The sequence below is a fragment of the Schistocerca nitens genome, chromosome 5 (assembly GCF_023898315.1).
Source record: "Schistocerca nitens isolate TAMUIC-IGC-003100 chromosome 5, iqSchNite1.1, whole genome shotgun sequence".
Taxonomy (NCBI): Eukaryota; Metazoa; Arthropoda; class Insecta; order Orthoptera; family Acrididae; genus Schistocerca; species Schistocerca nitens.
The window spans coordinates 572511211-572533033 of record NC_064618.1 but is presented as its reverse complement, the minus strand read 5'-3'; the positions used below and the strand labels follow the sequence as shown (position 1 = coordinate 572533033).

The following is a 21823-nucleotide window of genomic DNA, read 5'->3' as shown; positions in this document are numbered from 1 at the left end:
CTGCTCCGGCGCAGTTCCCTCCTCCCTTTCCCCCGTATGACGAGACGGCGGAGGATTGGGACGCATATGAACATCGCCTTCGGCAGCATTTCCAGGCGTTTCATGTTGCCGATGCGGAGGTATGTCATGCTCTCTTCTTGTCTTGGATATCTCCCTCGCTGTATCAAGTTTTGCGGCAGCTAGCTCCGTTGCAGGAGCCCTCGTCCTTGTCTTTTGACGCATTGTGTTCGTTGCTGTCTTCATATTATCACCGCCGCACGCATGTTGTGGCGGCTAGGGTCGAGTTCTATCAATGCAAGAAACAGCCCCATCAGTCTTACCGGGCGTGGGCCACTACCCTGCACGGTCTTAGTCGCAAGTGTCATTTTGTCACGGAGCAGTCGCGAGAGTCGTATGCCCACGTTATGGTACGCGACGTCATTGTTCGTTCGGCCCCTGATAGGGAGGTCCGGCAGTGGGCCCTGCAGTTAGAAGACCCTTCCCTCGAGGAAGTTCTGTCCATTGCTCAATCGTATGAAGTCTCTCACGTGGCAGGTCAACAGCTGGAAGCGTGGTGCGACGTCGCGGAGGTTCAGGGTGGCGCGGCCGCGTCCACTGTGTCCGGGGTGGACGACGTGCGAGCAGTACAATCCGGCCGTTACGGCTGCTCCCGCACGGCGCGTAAACAGAATTCCGGCCGCCGGCCCCTGTTGCCGTCCTGTGCGTCGTGCTATATACATCACGATCGGTCAGAGTGCTCCCAGCGTTGGGCCGTTTGTCGCAAATGTAATAAAAAAGGTCACATTGCTAAAGTTTGCCGCTCAGCCTCAAAGGCATCGAAGGAAGCAAGTACAGAGGACATGGACGTTGACATTCAGGAAGTTTCATCGGGCCAGGCTCCCGACGCATCGGCCCACAAACTCTTTATCGAGGTGTCGGTTCGGTCGCGCCGGTTACAACTGCAAGTAGATACGGGGGCGGCAGTTTCGTTGTTGAATGCACAAACTTATTCCGACCTTGGATCGCCCCCTTTGGCGCCAGTTTACCGGCGTCTACGCGGTTATGGTAAACAGTTCATTCCCCTACTGGGTCAATTCACTACCGACGTGACTTACAAATCAGTCACTCGGCCTATTACTTTTATTGTTGTCAGTGATGCGAGCTCCGCTAACCTTTTTGGCCTGGATGCCTTTCAAGCTTTCAGTTTTTCTATTGCTGACACCATACAGTTGGTCTCCGAAGACGTTCCCTATCACTCATTGGAATCTTTGATCTCAGACTTTCCAGATATTTTTGAGGAGGGCCTGGGGCGTGTTTCCGATTTTGAAGCTCACTTAACGTTGAAGGCGTCGGCTCGCCCGCGTTTTCTATGCGCGAGACAGATCCCCTTGGCTCTCCACTCTCAGGTAAAGGAAGAGCTAGACCAGCTGACAGCCCTAGGGGTCATTCTTCCCGTTTCTTCCAGTGAGTGGGCTTCGCCCCTCGTTATTGTCAAGAAGCCCTCAGGAAACTTACGTCTTTGTGGCGATTTCAAGGCCACCATTAATTCCCAATTGGTGGTGGACACCTATCCTTTGCCTCGTGCTGATGAATTGTTCTCCGCCGTGGCGGGTGGCCAATATTTTTCGAAAATCGATCTGTCGGAGGCTTATCATCAGATACCTCTTGATGAGGACTCCAAACGGCTGGCGGTTGTCAACACCCCGTTTGGCCTTTACCAATACCAGCAGTTGGCTTTTGGAATATCCAGTGCCCCGGTGATATTCCAGTGTTATCTTGAGCATGTCACGTCGACAATCCCTCATTGTATTAATTACCTGGATGACATAATTGTCACAGGCCGCAGCACGAAGGAACACTTGCACAACCTTCGCACCCTCTTTCTCAAATTCAGGTCTGTGGGCTTGCGTTGCAACCTGCATAAGTCAACCTTCTTCCAACCGTCCATTGAGTATGTGGGCTACACCATAGCTCGGCATGGCATACAGCCACTAGGAATTTTGGTCCAAGGTATCGTCAACCTTCCTCGGCCCACTTCGCTGAAAGAGTTACAAGCTTTTTTAGGCAAGATAGCCTATTACCACCGGTTCATTCCCAGGGCTTCCACTATAGCCCACCCCCTGTACTGCCTTCTGCACAAGGGTGTTCCTTTTGATTGGTCGCCTGCATGCGAGCGAGCGTTCACCTTGTTGAAGGATCTCCTCACTTCAGCCCCTTGTTTGGCTACTTTTGATCCCCGTAAGCCGTTGGTCCTGGCTACAGATGCTTCGCAGTATGGGGTGGGGGCGGTCCTGGCCCATCGCAACGCAGACGGTTCCGAGCAACCACTGGCGTTTGCATCTAAAACGCTTAGTCCCGCGCAGGCCCATTACTCCCAGGTGGAAAAAGAGGCTTTGGCCATTGTCTACGCTGTTACCAAGTTTCACCCTTTTTTGTATGGCACGAAGTTTCAGTTAATCACTGACCATAAGCCGTTAATATCGTTATTTGGCCCCGCCTCTCAGATTCTGGATAGGGCGGCCCACAGACTACAGCGCTGGGCCTTGTTCCTCTCTAAGTACCATTATGACATTCATTGTCGCCCTACAGGACAGCATGCCAACGCCGACGCTCTTTCCCGTCTTCTGGTGGGCCCGGATCCTACGTTCGATCGAGAGGAGATTATGTGTTTTCATTTGGATGTGGCATCCCGCCAAGCAGTTTATGGCTTTCCGATCACTAGTTCTCGAGTCGCCAGGGAAACGGCGGCTGACCCGGTTCTCCGGCAAGTAGTTCGCCTCATTCAGCAGGGATGGTCCTCCTGCCCTCCGGGCCAGGCCTCGGACCCTCTTCGTAATTATTTTCTTCTACGAGACCGCCTCTCGGTCTTGGAAGGAGTTCTCCTTCTGGCTACCGATGATACAGCTCCTCGCGTGGTTGTTCCTGCAGGTTTACGAAGGGAGGTCCTCACGTTATTACATGCGGGGCACTGGGGTGTTTCCCGTACTAAAACCTTGGCTCGCAGACATGTGTACTGGCCCGGTATTGACAGAGAAATTGAGCACTTGGTGGCCGCCTGTTCCCAGTGTGCGAGCCAACAAGCATCTCCCAGGGCAGCGTTCTCTTCATGGCCACCGGCAACACAAGCATGGGAACGTGTTCACATCGATTTTGCGGGCCCGTTTCTCAATGGCTTTTGGCTCATTGTCATTGATGCTTATTCCCGATTCCCATATGTGGTTCGCTGCTCCTCAACCACTTCAGAAGTTGCAATCCAGGCACTAGCAAAAATCTTTTCTGTGGAAGGTCTGCCAATCACCCTGGTCTCGGACAATGGACCGCAGTTTATTTCGCAGACCTTCCGGGATTTTTGTAGGCGCTTTGGTATTCGGCACGTTTGCTCTCCCCCCTTCCATCCACAATCGAATGGGGAAGCCGAGCGCATGGTGCGCACATTTAAGACGCAGATGAAAAAGTATGTGCACGAATTTCCTGCTGAGGAAGCCTTGACGTTTTTCTTGACGGCATACCGGACCACACCAATGGGCGACCGCAGCCCCGCAGAGTTCCTCCATGGGCGTCAACCTAGGACTCTGCTGCACCTCCTCCGGCCTGGTCCTCGCCAGTCTTCACAAAACGAAGTACCTGGCTTTCCACTGGGTATGTCGGTCTGGGCCCGTGGGTTTGGTCGCAATCCACGTTGGATACCGGCGGTGGTCCTGCGCCGAAATGGCCGCCGGCTCTATACCTTGCAGGCGGGGGATCGGGTGGTACGTCACCAAAATCAGCTACGTCCACGTTCGGGCACCCACCCTCTGACCCCTCTGACACCGGCTTCCCCATTGCCGGCACCTGTATTGGTTTCACAGGGGACGTTACCTCCTCTCCCCGCTGTGACTCTGCCGCACTGCGATGGTTCTCAGCCTTGGCAGCCTCCAGTAGCTCCAGCACCGGCATCGCCATTATTCGAGATGCTCCAGCGAGAGCTGCCCCCCCTAGCAGGTTCGGTTTGTCAGGGGGCTAGTTCACCTGTGGTTGTCCCTTCCCCTTCGTCCCCACCACTGGGTCTTGCCCCTCCAGAGGTGGAACGGGATCCGGAGTTCGACAGCTTGTCACCCGTTCTGTCCCGAGCTCCGGTTGTGGGACGACGGGGGCCTCTTCGTGTGGGTCACTTCCAGCCGTATTCGAAGGTTCCAGCTCGAAGGTTGGCAGATCCCCTCGACTCCGGCCATCAAATGGATGTGGAGGTCATCGCTCCTGCCCGACACTCCACCTTCCGACGCAGTGGATCACAGTGGCTTCACCCCCCGAAGGAGGAGGAGTGTAGTAGCCACCAGAAAGATCGCGGGAGGCGCACATTGGCACGGCGCATCACGGGCGGTAGTTGCCGCAAGTAGAGTCCCGTCCACCAGAGGGCACGCGAGAATTCGGACGCGACCTCTGCCGGCGTAACAACAAGAACAACAACTCCAGCAGCACGGGCCGTGCCCAGTCAGTCAACATCGGGCATGCCTAGGACACAGTCCCGGTCTACGCTAAGTGAAGTGCGACGTAAACGTGAACAGTGTTACTACACACAGGATTTTCTCAGAAAATTTTAATCACCAACTTTCTCCTCCAAATGTGAAAATATTTTGTTACCACCAACCTATATAGGGAGTAATGATCATCATCATAAAGTAAGGGAAATCAGAGCTCACACAGAAAGATATAGGTCGTCTTTTTTCTGGGCACTGTTTGAGAGTGACAGCTGGTTCGATGAATGCCCTGTGAGGCACTTAAATGCGAATTTCAGAGTAGTCCTGTACATGGAGATGCTCCTGCAGTGTTCTTGATGGGAAGTGTTTGATCACCCACAATACAACCTGTAAGTGGCTGAGTTTCAGCTATGCTCATATGAACTACTGGCCATGAAGACAGTACTTTGGCGCGCGCACACACACACACACACACACACACACACACACACACACACACACACACAGTGAGCTGTAGACCAGTGTAGAGAACTGGTGAAAAGCACATGTGACTGCCTTCTATGACAAGGGTACTGGAAAGTTTGAACAATGTTATGCCAAATGTCTAAGTCAAAGCAGTTACTATTTAGAGAAATAGCTGGAAGGTGAAGCAAACTGTTGCAAATAAAATGCTTTTGATTTTCACAGTGGTTTCAATGTCGCGACCATCAGACCTTACTATCTGAATAGCCCCCACATATGTACAAGTTCTGCACTAGTTGATTGTGTTCTGCTCCTAAATGTATAAGCAGATATGTAAATCACACACAAATGGAATTCATTAGTGTTTTTTATGTCTATAAATTCAGAAATTAAGTACTGAAAAACAAGAATCTGAAAAATGTATTTTTTTTACTTGAAACACTGTAAGCAAAGTTACACCACAATTTAAAAATATCATTTCAGTGAAGTAGGAACATGAAAAATACATGAAGCACGTTGTTATTTTGTACAATATGTTTGCATATATCACAGCAGCATTACATTAATGCAAAAGTCTGTAGTAATCTCCTAAGTCTTCATCTCTTTGGATTTCAAAAAAGAAAATAGTGTTGTTTTGAAACAATTTAGAAAATTAATAAAATTATATATGGTTAATGTATTTTTTATTTTCCTCATATACGGTGTGTATAAGAAGAAAATTATACATCTGGCAGTGCATGCATTATTTCTATAGTTCTCTGCAAGGTAACTCATACAAGTGCTGAAGTGCATGGGCTTTTATTGTATTGCTTAACCCGCAATACATCCTAACTATTTCACATTTGTACAACAGATGACAACTTTTTCCTTTAGGCTCATTTGACTAAAAATATCAAATTATCACAGACATTCTTAATAGTAACACCTCTTTCAAGTAATATTTTCTATGATTTTGGGCTCTTAATTCAGCATATTTACTGACATTTTGCAATGTAGCAGTTGATGATGCCATTCTGTTTTTCTTTTTCCTTCCTTCTCCTCCTGCTGACTATAAAAGTCATGTTAAATTTTTTTAATACTGCATAAGTATTGGTTTTCTATCTTCATGTGTGTTGTCTTCTAGTGAATCATCATTGCATTTCAGCCTCCTCCATCCTTATGATATGTGCTACATATAAATTTTCTTTTTATATCTCTGGGAATAGACTAAATTCACTGTGCATGATTGTTGCATAATGGTTACACCACATGCTTTCAGTGGATCACTGATTTTTGTTTATAAATGTTTCCATTAGGTGGCAGCATCAGCAGAAAAAAAGCTGCTTACTGCAGTGTCAGAATGTCTTTGAGAAATAAAGGTAATTATTGTTCACGTTTAGTAATTTTGAGCCTGAATGTGTTCTGCATGTGCTCTAATATAGTAATAAAACCTATTCCATTGAATAAATGCAGGAGGGAAGTTCTGGCAAAAGAACGTAAATAATTTAGGAGTAATGGAGACTGCTCACAGAATAACAAAAGCATTGATTTTCTGGCAGGTGCACACAAAAGAGAAAGAAAACCTGATGGATCTTTGAACTCTGAACTGATCCTTTCTGGTGAACACACACACACACACACACACACACACACACACACACACACAAGGAATGTGGGAGGGAAAGGTGGCAAGTGCATAGGCTGGCCATGTGCTGTAGCTGCTGGTGAGCGGCACATGATGGAGGTGACATGGAGACTTGAATTGAGAGGTTCTGATAGGAGAAATGAAGGGGAAAATGGAGAGTGAAATGTATGGGGACTATGGGTTAATGGAGAAAGAGGCCAGGAGGTTTACTGGAGCAAACAATGTGTTGCAAGGATAACTCCCAGCCATGTGATTCAGAAAACCTGGTGGTGGCCAATTGGATCCTTCCCTTAATCACCAGCTTTTCTGAAGTATGCATATGGTAGTTATCCTTGGGACACATCCTGCAGTCCAGTAACCCTTCTGGCCTCAATCACTGTTACCCTACTGTATCCACATTCTCCATCCAACAGCTTCCCATTCATTCCTCCAACCACCTTCTCCCAATTCATGTCTCCGTATCACCAACATGAATGCTCCCCACCAGCCCTGACAACTGTGCATCACATGCCTAGTCCTTGGATCTACCACCTCTCCCTCCTACATTCCTTGCCACAAAACCAGCTGCCTCTCTCCAAGCCACTACCTACCAACTCTTTTTCCTGCCTGCTGCCAACCCCTCTTCTTGTCTACTGCCTCTCCCTCCCTCCATGCTTCCAAAAGCTAACAAGGTTTCTCTCTCTTTTGTTTGTGCCTGTCGATGACTCAACACTTCTATTTGGAGATTGGTCTCCTTTACTCTTCAACTACACTGTTGAATAAGTGACTGTTTATTGCAGCACAATACAGTGATATATTTTTTCATTGTAGCATTGGGACTACATTTGACAATGACCTCTACCTTCACACTCCTGTGGCATTGTTCTCATCCTCTGTGAGTGTTTAATATTGGGTCCTCTGAGTATGCACTGATCATCAATATAAACTTTTCATTCACAAAATGTAAGCTCAGCACTGAGGAGGATAAGGCAGCTGAAGATATCTGTACTTCATATTTTCAGAAAACTCAGTGTAATTTGAAGAAATTGTAAACATATGTTGATGATAATATTATCCTTGAACGTTTATTGACTGGTTTCAGTGTTCAAGGCACATAGAGTCGTTCAGTGCAAATGATGTCCTAATTTATTGTGAATATGAGCAAATATGTAATTTCAAACTACTGTATATTGCAGTTGACTCTCCACTGGTAATAAAAAAGTATTATAATAGAATGTTAACTAATTCCATTTAGTTCATCATCTTTTGAATTTATCAATGCCATACCATCATTTTGGTGCTACTTTACTATACATTTCTGGCTTTGTCCAGACTCAATCTTTCACTCTACAGTGGAGTGTGCACTGTTCTGAAACTTTCTTGCTGATTAAAACTGTGTGCCAGACCAGGTCTGTAACCCAAAACCATTTCTTCTGCATGCAATGTTTTTACTCATGAGTTATCCAGGCAAGACACACAATATATCCTTCTGGCTACATTCTTATCATGACTGATGTAGTCTCATACTTTTATCATGAGATATAGTTATGCAATATTTATGAATGTAGTATAGAAAGGATTATCATCATGTTTTGGTGAATTGGTAGATGGTTTCACAATCATTCATGTTCTCAGCATCTGATAGTACAAATTTTCAGGAGTTACACCAACGGCATTTTTTCTTTTTTCTAAAATGGATCTCTTAATAAAATATAGTGCTTTTTCCAATGAAGTGCAGAGTTGTAGTGAAGCCCACAAAATTGATTAATCAGCATATAGGCTGTGCTTCAAACCATTTTTTTTTATTTTTTTTTATTTTATTTTATTTTATTTTTTTTTTTTTTGGAGGAAAATTCTTCAAGGGAGCCAAACAGTCTCCAAAATACACTGCATATGGCCACCTACGGGGCATCTTATAATTCAGGTATGCTGGGAAACTAAACGTATCACAGGACTAGATGCCAAAGTTATTTAAGACTGCTGACCATTTGGTGGTTGAAGGCTTGGTCATAGCATCAGCTAAAATAAAACGACATGGTTAGGGGCCAATTTGTCACTCTGCAGAGATGTCTCTGATAGTAATTCTGAAAAGTGGTTGGTAAACATGGTCAAAATAAAACTGATAAACTGTAGTGTGTGCGTGTAAGTGTCATTACATCAATGATCACCACCAAAACTGTAGATCTACTGATCTTTCTTCTTTTTACCTTTTGTTTTGCTTTCTGTCTGTGGTTTTTGAAAACTGTGCCTAACAATGCGTGTACAGAATACAAGTATAACAAGAGACAGAACAGTACCAAGTAGCAAAAGTGCTGTTACATCAAGCAGTAGGTACTGGTAACGGGGTAGATCAACTGCAGCTGAACGCAGGTAGGGTGCACCGTTGTGCCGTATGACATATTCCGACCAGAACACTGCAGTATCCAGAGGTGTCATTGGTGTATCTTTAAATGCTCGAGACAGTTTCATTGCCCGCTCTTTATATCTGTGGAAAGAGAACAATCTCATGTAAAATACTGTAACAGGTATTTCGTATAATACAACAAATATTTGAATGATTAATGGAAAATCTCATATAAAGATGTGAAACAAATACTAACAAAGAGATAGAGGGGCTGGCCAGTACTTACCTCAGCTCAGTACAGCCGATAGATAGAACGTAAATTTTCGGTTCCGTTTTTTGTGTATCTATCGGCTGTATTGAGCTGAGGTAAGTACTGGCCAGCCCCTCTCTCTCTTTGTTAGTATTTGTTTCACAACAAATATTTGAAAGAGTATAATCTTATGCTGTTTGAGACTTTCCCTGACATATTAACTTGTTTAGTAGTTCATGGGCATCACATCAGATAATGTTAGATTATGTTGTCAAAGCCGCACAATATTTCAAAGACAGCTGTTGGTCATCATCAGGTGCTTAGTAACAAATAGCTGGCTCGCTAGAAAGGTGCAGGCACCAAGATGTGGGGTGGGAGCTGTATAATCATTGGACACAAATCATTGATGATGTCAACATCCATAGCCCCCTGGCAGAGAAACGGGCCATAGTTTTCTCATTTGCAATGTGGAAAAAATGGGGCTGCAAGTTGCAGACCCAGCGTGCAAGTATGCAGTGTGTTGGCACTTTGCTTAAGTGTCCTGGCTTTGATTCACTGTCTGTGTTCAGCCATTGGTTTCTCTCATCTGTGGCTGACAAGTGCCTTAGTTATCACCAAGGCTGGTTCCCAAGCTTTGTTAAGTTGGAATCCCATGTGTCTGTTCATCACGTCATTAGTTATATGTATTGTGACCACTTCTTTAGTAATGGACTCCCAGTATGCAGAGACAGACACAGACACAGGATCTTTGTCTCTCCATAGTTCATGCTATGTCCCACATCAAGACAGTATTCAGCAACAGCAGATTTTTCTGGCTGATCTAATCTGGTGTGATGTGTGTGTTCACTGCAGCTATCTTTAACAGTGTGACACGTCTAGCCAATATATGATTTACCACATTGGCATAGGATTTTATTTATTCCTGGTCTCCTTAAACCTAGATTGTCTATTACAGAACCTTGCATGGTTTCCACTAGCACTGGGGAGCAGAAGACACACTTTGTTTCTTGAATAGGTTGCTGAGCTTAAAGGACACGCCACAAACACAGGTAGAAAAAACATCCTTTTGAGTTCTCCATCCATGTGAGGTCTGTGGCTCATTTCTCCAGCAGAGGGGTCTAGGTATTATCTACAATTCATCTACAATGGTATTATAGCCCCACACTTGGTGCTTGCACTTTTCTAGTGAACCACTAGATGTATTGGTGAGCCACAACAGCAGCACATTAGTAATCACTTGTAGGTGGCAAGCAGCTATCTCTCATTGAAATATTGTGCAGCTTTAACAACATTATCTGACATATTTTCACGTAATTTAGTCTGCAGTAATAAAATGTATCTTAACTACACAAACTGGAGGGAAAATGTACAGAGTAGTTATGATTCTTCTTCTCAAGAGAAAAGTTGATATATACTAAATGTGTGATATTAACATAAATTACAAAATTATGCTTAAACAATTAACAGAAAAAGCATGTTAAACAGTAATACTGAGAGCATTTAATTGTTTATACACACCCAGGGTCATTCAACAGAGTTTTCAGGGCTGTCAGCAGTGATTCCTTTGTAATGTTTCGGTAGGGCACTACCACACTCGCTCCTCGTTTCACACAGGCTGCAACATTATTTGGCTGATCTCCAAATAGAGGCATTGCTAGCATGGGAACACCATTGTATATAGCTTCCATAGTACCCATCAAGCCTCCATGTGTCATAAATACTCTTACATTTGGATGACCTACAGACCAAAATGGAAATTCAAATGATACTTAGTCATCAGTTTAAGTCTCATATACACACACACAGTGCACCATATGCAAAAGTTAAGAAAATGAATTTAAAGTGCTTTATGCATAATAATAAATTTTCAGCACTTCAAAGTTGCAACTTTCTGCAGACATATCAAATTTTTTTCCTTGACTAAAATATGGATAGTAACACATACTCTGCTCTGCATATTCAGTTTTCTTGCAGTTCTTCAAATGATAAAAGTTGAATTAAGACAATCGAGACAACAGTAGGATGGCAAATCCTCACTGTGTGCACGTGCGCGTTCGCACTCAAGTACTAGGTTTTCTCTGTATAAGCACACAAGCCTCTAATCACATGTATAGAGCCTCCACTGCTCTATGTCTTTTCTATATAACAGTATACAAAAAGCAATAATGATGATAAAAAGAACTTCACTGCTTGGTGTTTCAAAGCAAATAATAATTTCATGCGCCACTAGGTGATATGGATCACAGAGGAGCAGGAGATCAACGTTATTCTATAAAAGAACTGCCCAATTTCAAAAATTTGTGATAGATGGCACTGTAATAGTCACAAATATATGGCTCACAATTCTAGATGAACAGTTGGAAACAGGTAGGTTTTTTAAATTAAAATACAGAACTTAGGTATGTTTGAACATTTTATTTCAGTTGTTCCAATGTGATACATGTACCTTTGTGAACTTATTTCCGAGACCGCATGCTGTTTCAGTGTGATTACCTGTAAATACCACATTAATGCAATAAATACTCGAAATGATGTCTGTCAACCTCAATGCATTTGGCAATATGTGTAACAACATTCCTCTCAACAGCGAGTAGTTTGCCTTCCGTAATGTTCGCACATGCACTGACAATGCGCCGATGCATGTTGTCGGGCAGTCCCGGTGGATCACCATAGCAAATATCCTTCAACTTTCCCCACAGAAAGAAATCTGGATACATCAGATCCAGTGAACGTGCAGGCCATGGTATGGTGCTTCGACGACCAATCCACCTGTCATGAAATATGCTATTCAATACCGCTGCAACCACACGTGAGCTATGTGCCGGACATCCATCATGTTTGAAGTACATCGCCATTCTGTCATGCAGTGAAACATCTTGTAGTAACATCAGTAGAACATTACATAGGAAATCAGCATAGACTGCACTATTTAGATTGCCATCGATAAAATGGGAACCAATTATCCTTCCTCCCATAATGCCGCACCATACATTAACCCGCCAAGGTTGCTGATGTTCCACTTATCACAGCCATCATGGATTTTCCATTGCCCAATACTGCATATTGCGCCTGTTTACATTACCGCTGTTGGTGAATAATGCTTCGTCGCTAAATAGAACGAGTGCAAAAAATCTGTCATCATCCCCTAATTTCTCTTGTGCCCAGTGGCAGAACTGTACACGACATTCAAAGTCGTTGCCATGCAATTCCTGGTGCATATAAATATGGTACAGGTGCAATCGGTGTTTATGTAGCATTCTCAACACCGACGTTTTTGAGATTCCCAATTCTCGTGCAATTTGGTCCGCTACTGATGTGCGGATTAGCCGCGACAGCAGCTAAAACACCTACTTGGGCATAATCATTTGTTGCAGGTCATGGTTGACATTTCACGTGTGGCTGAACACTTCCTGTTTCCTTAAATAAAGTAACTATCCAGTGAACAGTCCGGACACTTTGATGATGTCGTCCAGGATATCGAGCAGCATACATAGCATATGCTCGTTGGGCATTTTGATCACAATAGCCATACATCAACACTATATCAACCTTTTCTGCAATTGGTAAACAGTCCATTTTAACACAGGTAATTTATCAGGAAGCAAATACCATCCGCACTGGCGGATTGTTGGGTGATACAATGTACTTATACATTTGTGACTATTACAGTGTCATCTCTCACAAAGCGAAAAAAGTGGTCCAACTAAGACATTCATATTTCTTTACGTACTACATGAATATGTAATAAAAAATGGGGGTTCCTATTTTAAAAAAAAATGCAGTTTATATCCGTTTGACCTATGGCACCACCATCTAGCGGGCTAACCACAACGCCATCTGGTTTCCCCCTTCAAGCTAGATGAGCTTTGTTCTCTGTAGCTTTTTCATTTGATGCTTATTTCGTGAGATATTTGGCCCGGTCACTATTAATGGACCACCCAGTACATGATTTCCAATTCATTTTTGGTTCTTTTAACTTTATTTACTATTGCTGATTTGTACTTATACTCCATGTTTTTCAATGTTCCCATAATTCATCTATATCATTGTAGCTCCCTTTTGCCTTTAACTTGTGCCTGGATTTCTTTACTTCATATTTCTAATTGTTTTCTATATATCAACCAAAATAACCAGTTTTTGAGAACATAATGTAATTGGATGGATAAAAAAATCTATTCACCAAGCAGCAGCAGGAGAAAATATATACAGAGGTACGGAAATATGCAAGCTTTCAGAGCCAGTGGGTCATCCTCTTAACAGAAAATATGAAGAGGAAGGAAGAGTGGTGAAGGAAAGAGATTGGTGAGGTTTAGGAAATTGGGAGCATTCAGGAAAGCTGCACAAAATCCCAGGTCAGGGGAGACTTACCGGATGGGATGAGAAGGAAGACTGATTATTTAGGACTGCTTCACATGAGATTTAAAAACCTGAGAGCTTAAACGTGAAAGATGTGGTAATAAACAAGACAGATTACTGACAAAACATTGTGCACAATTTAATAAGGTCAAAATGCTAAGTAAATTGTATGTGGTAGATATGGGGGTGTGGGGAAAAATAGATCAGAAAATAAAAGATATAGAAAACTAAAGTGATGTGAAGGAAGGAACAGATACTCCGAAGAAATGCTGAGACTGAAGGAAAACTAAGGTTCCACATTCTGTTGCTTGAAACCTGATTGCCACTGGGAGTTACCCCCCAAAGGCCTAACACTGAAAGTCCCTATTTCTGGATGTAATCCTACTCTATACCACTTTCTTTTATAGTTTCCATACAGCCATCTGTACCACTTAACCAGCTAATGTGACCTACATGCCTCTTCTGTCATTTCCACTCCACCAGACTACTATCCTCCTACAAAATCCAGCAGTTATCTGCCCCTCATATTTCCTTGGGTGGTATAAAACCCCAGCTGAACTTCAGATTGCAACAATAGGCTAGACTTGACCTCAAAAAGCTATCCTACCTTCTCCTAACTACCGCAACAGTGTTGTTTCCCTTCCCATCTCTCTCCAGCTCTCTAGAACAACCACACCAACAACCACCACTCCTGTCCTACAAATCGAGCTTAACCAACCTTCTCATAATCGAAAGAACCAGTCATGACAGTGCAGTGTTCTCAGCCACTCATCTAAGGCACTGTCCCATTTTGAATTTCTTTATTATCTAAGGGTCTCATATTCATCCCTAAACTTCAATGTAACCATGCTTCTTTGGTGAAGGACCTACTTTCCTTCACATGTAATGTCAACTGGAAATATCACTTTGCAAACCCAATCCCAAAACATTTTGAGCAGTAAACCTGATATTGAACCCTGCCTTGAACAGTGCTGACCACGATCCTGACTTTATCCACCACCGCTACCTTACAATCCTTCCAGGAATTCCTAACATTTAGCACTACTTCACAGCCCTTCATCAGGTCCCTGCAAAATGACCCTAACAAGTCCTCTGCAGAACTCTAGGCTCTTCATTCCCTAAAAACTGACTACCTCATTATCTTCCTGGTTGACAAGGGATCTACCACTGTGGTACTTGACTGATGGGAGTATGTACAGGGTGTTTCAAAAATGACCGGTATATTTGAAACGGCAATAAAAACTAAACGAGCAGCAATAGAAATACACCGTTTGTTGCAATATGCTTGGGACAACAGTACATTTTCAGGCAGACAAACTTTCGAAATTACAGTAGTTACAATTTTCAACAACAGATGGCGCTGCGGTCTGGGAAACTCTATAGTACGATATTTTCCACATATCCACCATGCGTAGCAATAATATGGCATAGTCTCTGAATGAAATTACCCGAAACCTTTGACAACGTGTCTGGCGGAATGGCTTCACATGCAGATGAGATGTACTGCTTCAGCTGTTCAATTGTTTCTGGATTCTGGCGGTACACCTGGTCTTTCAAGTGTCCCCACAGAAAGAAGTCACAGTGGTTCATGTCTGGCGAATAGGTAGGCCAATCCACGCTGCCTCCTGTATGTTTCAGATAGCCCAAAGCAATCGCACGATCATCAAAATATTCATTCAGGAAATTAAAGACGTCGGCCGTGCGATGTGGCCGGGCACCATCTTGCATAAACCATGAGGCGTTCGCAGTGTCGTCTAAGGCAGTTTGTACCGCCACAAATTCACGAAGAATGTCCAGATAGCGTGATGCAGTAATCGTTTCGGATCTGAAAAATGGGCCAATGATTCCTTTGGAAGAAATGGCGGCCCAGACCAGTACTTTTTGAGGATGCAGGGGTGATGGGACTGCAACATGGGGCTTTTCGGTTCCCCATATGTTCCAGTTCTGTTTATTGACGAAGCCGTCCAGGTAAAAATAAGCTTCGTCAGTAAACCAAATGCTGCCCACATGCATATCACCGTCATCAATCCTGTGCACTATATCATGAGCGAATGTCTCTCGTGCAGCAATGGTAGCGGCGCTGAGGGGTTGCCGCGTTTGAATTTTGTATGGATAGAGGTGTAAACTCTGGTGCATGAGACGATACGTGGACATTGGCGTCATTTGGACCGCAGCTGCAACATGGCGAACGGAAACCTGAGGCCGCTGTTGGATCACCTGCTGCACTAGCTGCGCGTTGCCCTCTGTGGTTGCCATACGCGGTCGCCCTACCTTTCCAGCACGTTCATCCGTCACATTCCCAGCCCGTTGAAATTTTTCAAACAGATCCTTTATTGTATCGCTTTTCGGTCCTTTGGTTACATTAAACCTCCATTGAAAACTTTGTCTTGTTGCAACAACACTGTGTTCTAGGCAGTGGAATTCCAACACCAGAAAAATCCTCTGTTCTAAGGAATAAACCATGTTGTCTACAGCACACTTGCACGTTGTGAACAGCACACGCTTACAGCAGAAAGACGACGTACAGAATGGCGCACCCACAGACTGCGTTGTCTTCTATATCTTTCACATCACTTGCAGCGCCATCTGTTGTTGAAGATTGTAACTACTGTAATTTCGAAAGTTTGTCCACCTGAAAATGTACTGTTGTCCCAAGCATATTGCAACAAACAGTGTATTTCTATCGCTGCTCGTTTAGTTTTTATTGCCGTTTCAAATATACCAGTCATTTTTGAAACACCCTGTAAGTGAGGATCTTTGCCAGCAGCCTGACATCTCTACATTCAATATCTGCCAACATGATCCCATTCCTACAATACAAACTGACCTAGAGTCTCTCCTTAAGATCTCAGGCACCTCACAAGAATGTACACCTCAATCCATAGAAAGTCTTATCACACTCAAATCACAAACCCCCACCTTTTGCCTTCTTCCTAAGATCCACAAACTGAATCATCCTGGCCGTCCCAAAGTTGCTGGCTTCAAAGCACCCACTGAATGTATATCTGCTGTACTTGACCAACACCTGCAACCTATTGTATAAAGACTTCCCTCTTATATTAAAGACACCAGCCAATTTTTAGATCATTCACAACGTGCACCACTCCCACCACACACCTTGCTTATCACCACTGATGCAACCTCCATTTGTACCAGCATCCCAAATTGTATGTAGTATGTTTGCTGCTGAACATTTCTTCAATCAGCACCCACCTGATTCCAACCCTATAATGTCCATTAATCAACGTTATGCTTACCAACAACTACTTCACCTTCGAAGGGCAGACATACAAACAGTTCAGGCATGTGGCCATGGGAACCAGAATGGCTCCTTCCTAAGCCACCCTTTTCCTGAGTCACTGGGAGGGGGCTTTCCTGGGATCTATAAGCCTTTAGCCTCTAGTTTGGCTTAGATACATTCATGACATCTTTGCCATATGGACTCGTGATGAGGTTGATCTGTTGAAATTCTTAGAATCTCTAAATACATTCTCCCAAATAAATTTCATATGGTCCTATTCTAAATGCTCTGCACTTTCCTTTATGTTGACCTCATCCTCACCGAGGGTAAGCTACATACTTTGCACATTAAACCTGTTAAGAACAGTACTTACATTGACATTTGCCATCTTTCCCATTTCAAAGTTTCCCTCCCAAACAACCTTGGCATTTGAGGCAAACATATTTGCTCAGATGCAGACACTTTACAGCAGAACAGCATCATTCTCACCTCAGCCTTCACTGGATGTAATTACCCCACCAGCCTAGTTCAAAAGCAGATTTCCTTGGCCATTGTGTCCAATCTTGATAGTGAAGATTCCTCCAAAAATAACTTAGGAGTACACCACTTGTTACTCAGTATTATGTATAAATCAGCTTCTTAAAATCATGTCCTGCAATGAGGTCCATCTGTGACATTTTGCCCACCACAACTAGAATAGCTTTTCGTCACCCTCCCAATTTCTACGATATCCTTGTCAGTCCCTACACTACTCCTGCACCCAGTTCCCTACTCTATGGCTCCTACCTTGTGAAATGACACATTGTGTACCAGCTTTTATGTAAACTCTTGTTATGATGAATGGACATAGCCAGAGGGTGTATACCGACAAGACATTATCCTGTTGCAGAACATGCTCTACAACATGATCCAGATTCTGCCCCCAAGATACCATCTTCATCTTCTTAGAGCTCCACAGTTGGGAACAGGTGTTGCAACAAGTCCTTGGTTCTCACCACCCATCTGGCCTTAATTTACATTAATTTCTTCGATCTCTGAATTTTTTTTCTCAGTAACTGTTCCCTCCTTCACTCCCCTTTAGTTTCCTATATTTGACCAGTATTTCTCTTTATCACTTTAATTTGAGTCAGAGTTCTCCATAAAGTCTTGTTCTGACACGACATTGTGCACTGTTCCATAAATCAATACACTGCAGTAATGTTCATCATGTTCCCTTGAAGTCTTGAAGTTTGTTTTTTTTTTTTTTTTTTTTTTTTTTTTTTTTTACTTATGCCATAGGGCAGACATACACTATGTGATGAAAATATCCAGACACCTGGCAGAAAATGACTGAAAAGTTCGTGGGGTGCTCCATTAGTAATGCTGGAATTCAATATGGTGTTGGCCCATCCTTAGCTTTGATGACATCTTCCACTCTCACAGACATACGTTCAATCAGGTGCTGAAAAGTTTCTTGGGGAATGGCAGCCCATTCTTCATGGAGTGCAGCACTGAGGAGAGGTATCTATGTCTGTCGGTGAGGTCTGGCATGAAGTCAGCGTTCCAAAACATCCCAAAGGTGTTCTTTAGGATTCAGGTCAGACTCTGCGCTGTACGTGTCCTTTCTCATTTCCATTTCACTATTACATAGGAAACAGTGGACCTATGGTTGTTTAGGAGTGTGGGAATCTCGTGTACAGACATATGACAAGTGGCAATGACTACTGAGGTTGCTGATATGGAGTACCTGGCAGTAAGTGGCAGCACAATGCACCTAACATGAAAAATGTATATTTTTTCGGGGTGTCCAGGTACTTTTGATCAAACAGCGTACATACACTTATGTTCAGAAAAAACTTAACACCTTGAATTACTAGAGATAGGATGTTCATATTCACAGGACATCTACATTAGTATGTTTTGCAGATATGATTAGCATTTCAGTAACCTCGGTTCAGCAGGTGTCCTGTCACCTAGGCGGCACAGGGTCTGCCATGGGCCATTGTATACTACAGGCCATGAAAATTGCTACACCATGAAGATGTGCTACAGATGCAAAATTTAACCAACAGAAAGAAGATGCTGTGACATGCAAATGATTGGCTTTTCAGAGCATTCACACAAGGTTGGCACCGATGGCAACACCTACAATGTGCTGACATGAGGAAAGTTTCCAACCGGTTTCTCATACACAAACAGCAGTTGACCAGCATTGCCAGGTGAAATGTTTTGATTCCTCATGTAAGCAGGAGAAATGCGTACCATCATGTTTCCAACTTTGATGAAGGTTGGATTGTAGCCTATTGCGATTGCAGTTTATCGTACCGCGACATTGCTGCTTGCGTTGGTTGAGATCCAATGACTTAACAGAAAATGGAATCGGTGGGTTCAGGAGGGTAATACAGAACACCATTCTGGGTCCCAACGGCCTCTTATCACTAGCAGTCGAGATGACAGGCATCTTATCTGCATGATTAACGGATCGTGCAGCCACGTCTTGATCCCTGAGTCAACAGACGGGGACTTTTGCAAGACAAGAACCATCTGCACGAACAGTTCGATGAAGTTTGCAGCAGCATGGACTATCAGCTCGGTAACCAGCTCGGTAACCATGGCTATGGTTACCTTTGACGCTGCATCACAGACAGGAGCGCCTGCGATGGTGTACTCAACGACGAATCTGGGTGCACGGATGGCAAAACGTCATTTTTTTGGATGAATCCATGTTCTGATCATGATGGTTGCATTCATGTTTGGTGACATCGTGGTGAATGCACATTGGAAGTGTGTATTCGTCATCGCCATACTGGCATATCACCCGGCATGATGGTATGGGATGCCATTGGTTACACATCTCTGTCACCTCTTGTTTGCATTGACAGTACTTTGAACAGTGGAGGTTACATTTTAGATGTGTTATGACCTGTGCCTCTACCCTTCATTTGATCCCTGGAAAACCCTACATTTCAGCAGGATAATGCACGACTGCATGTTGCATGTCCTGTATGGGCCTTTCTGGATACAGAAAATGTTCGACTGCTGCTCTGGCCAGCACATTCTCAGATCTCTTACCAATTGAAAACGTCTGGTCAATGGTGGCCAAGTGACTGGCTTGTCACAATACACCAGTCACTACTATTGACGAACTGTGGTATCGTGTTGAAGCTGCATGGGCAGCTGTACCTGTACACATCATCGAAGCTCTTTTTGACTCGATGCCCAGGCGTATCAAGGCCATTATTATGGCCAGAGGTGGTTGGTCTGGGTACTGATTTCTCAGGATCTATGCACCCAAATTACGTGAAAATGAAATCACATGTGAGTACTAGTATAATATATTTGTCTAATGAATACCCATTTATCATCTGCATTTCTTCTTGGTGTAGCAATTTTAATGGCCAGTAGTGTAACTTGTTCCATCTGTGATGCCATTCACATGTATGAGACTCTAGTGCCATCCTGTGATATAGCCATCCATGTTGCATTCACCTGGTTCGAAATTTCATCTGTTGTGTTTGGCATTGGGTCACAATGCTGCAACTGTCACTTCACTATATTCCACACATTTTAGATCAGTGACAAGTCTTGCCATCTGGCAGGGCAGGAAAAAAAGACTGACATCTTGTGACATCAAGAAGGCATGTCTTGACATTAAGAAGGCACATCTTCATGCAGCAACATGTTGTCGTGCATTGTCTTGCTGAAAAATGGCATCTGGGGTGTTGTGTGGGAAGGGTATGGCTGTGAGTCGCAGGATGTCATTCACATATGTCACACTGGTCACAGTGCCTTGGACACACACCAATGGTTATTTGTGGTTGTACCCAATAGCACTCCACACCATAAGGCCTTGAGTTGCTGCTGTATGCCCTGTGTGAATACAGCCACTAATGACACTCCCCCCTGTCTGTGCCAAACCAAAGTAAGGCCATCATTTTTAAACAAACACAATGTGGATTCTTCCAAAAACACCATCTGGTGCCATTCCTGTTTCCAGTGACTGTTCCATACGCTACTGCCATCTGGCATGTTTCTGCATGTTCGTCAAAGGTAGGCGGAGTAGTGGACGATTCACACATAACCCGTGCCATAATAAATGGCATGGACTGTCACCACTGATAATGTACAATGTGTTACACAGTTCTGCAGCTGTGCCAGAGCCAAGGAGGGTGCAGATCTGCTCTGCAATGTCATTCGGATGAGGTGTCAATCTTCTCCAGTGGTGGTGGTTGGTGGTGGTGGTGGTGGGTGGGGGGGGGGGGGGGGGGTGGGGGGGGTTAGAAACCTGACCCATCTTGTCACTTTCTATGGCCCACTGTGAACCATTCTGTACACTCCTGTTGCACTACCAAAACACTTCATCCCACAAGAGCAGCAGTTTCCCCGATGGCTGCATCACATTCTCTCATGCCAATAATGCGCCATCTTTCAAACTAACTGATTTGACTGTGCAGTTCATGCATACATCTACAAGACATCCTGCACATCTGCTCAAGTCACACTGATCCATTACTTTTGGTTTTATAGTGGCAACGAGAGCTGAAGGCACATTTTACTGGTAGATGTTGTTGTGCCATCATATTGATGTTGACCTTGAACCCACAGGCTAACATGGTTCAAATGCTGATCGTTTCTGCAGAACATAGTAATGTACATATACTGTGCTTGTCTGTGGCTCAGCGATCATCTTCACAGTGAGTTGCTACCTATCCTCACATGAGTGGACTTCCACAATGGACCAAAACCATGGGCCATTTCTGTGGCAATCTCTAATGGATCAAGCCTGCTGATGTAAAGACCACAGTTTCCCAGCCTGCCCATCTGAAGTACATAGTTTCCCACTAACATGCGGGCCCTGCCTGTCAGAGCTAGTCTCACTGATCTGCCCACAGGCTGTGTGTGTGTGTGTGTGTGTGTGTGTGTGTGTGTGTGTGTGTGTGTGTGTGTGTGTGGGGCAGATTTTCGTGATTTATCCATGGGCCCAGGACTGTGGTGCTCCTAGGCAGGCCAGAGGCCATGGATGATGGATTTCAGATTTCAGGAATTGCGAATGTCTCACTGCAAGTGCATTGTTACAGTGTAGCGTTTTATAGACATTTTATTTATTATAGTACATTTTGGCACTTCAAAAAGTAGTTTATACATTAAAAAG

General features: G+C 44.0%; 1 protein-coding gene across 1 annotated transcript in view; it reads right to left on the bottom strand.

Moving 5' to 3' along the window:
- Positions 1-5308: 5308 nt before the first annotated feature.
- Positions 5309-21823, bottom strand: part of LOC126259320 (UDP-glycosyltransferase UGT5-like) — a 156904-nt gene continuing 140389 nt past the window's right edge. Inside the window, exons 4-5 of the mRNA XM_049955999.1 lie at positions 10614-10833; positions 5309-8986 (exon numbers count right to left, since the gene is read on the bottom strand). Of these exons, the coding sequence (XP_049811956.1) occupies positions 8686-8986; positions 10614-10833 (521 nt within the window). The 3' untranslated portion in view covers positions 5309-8685. The remainder of the gene's footprint in view (positions 8987-10613; positions 10834-21823) is intronic.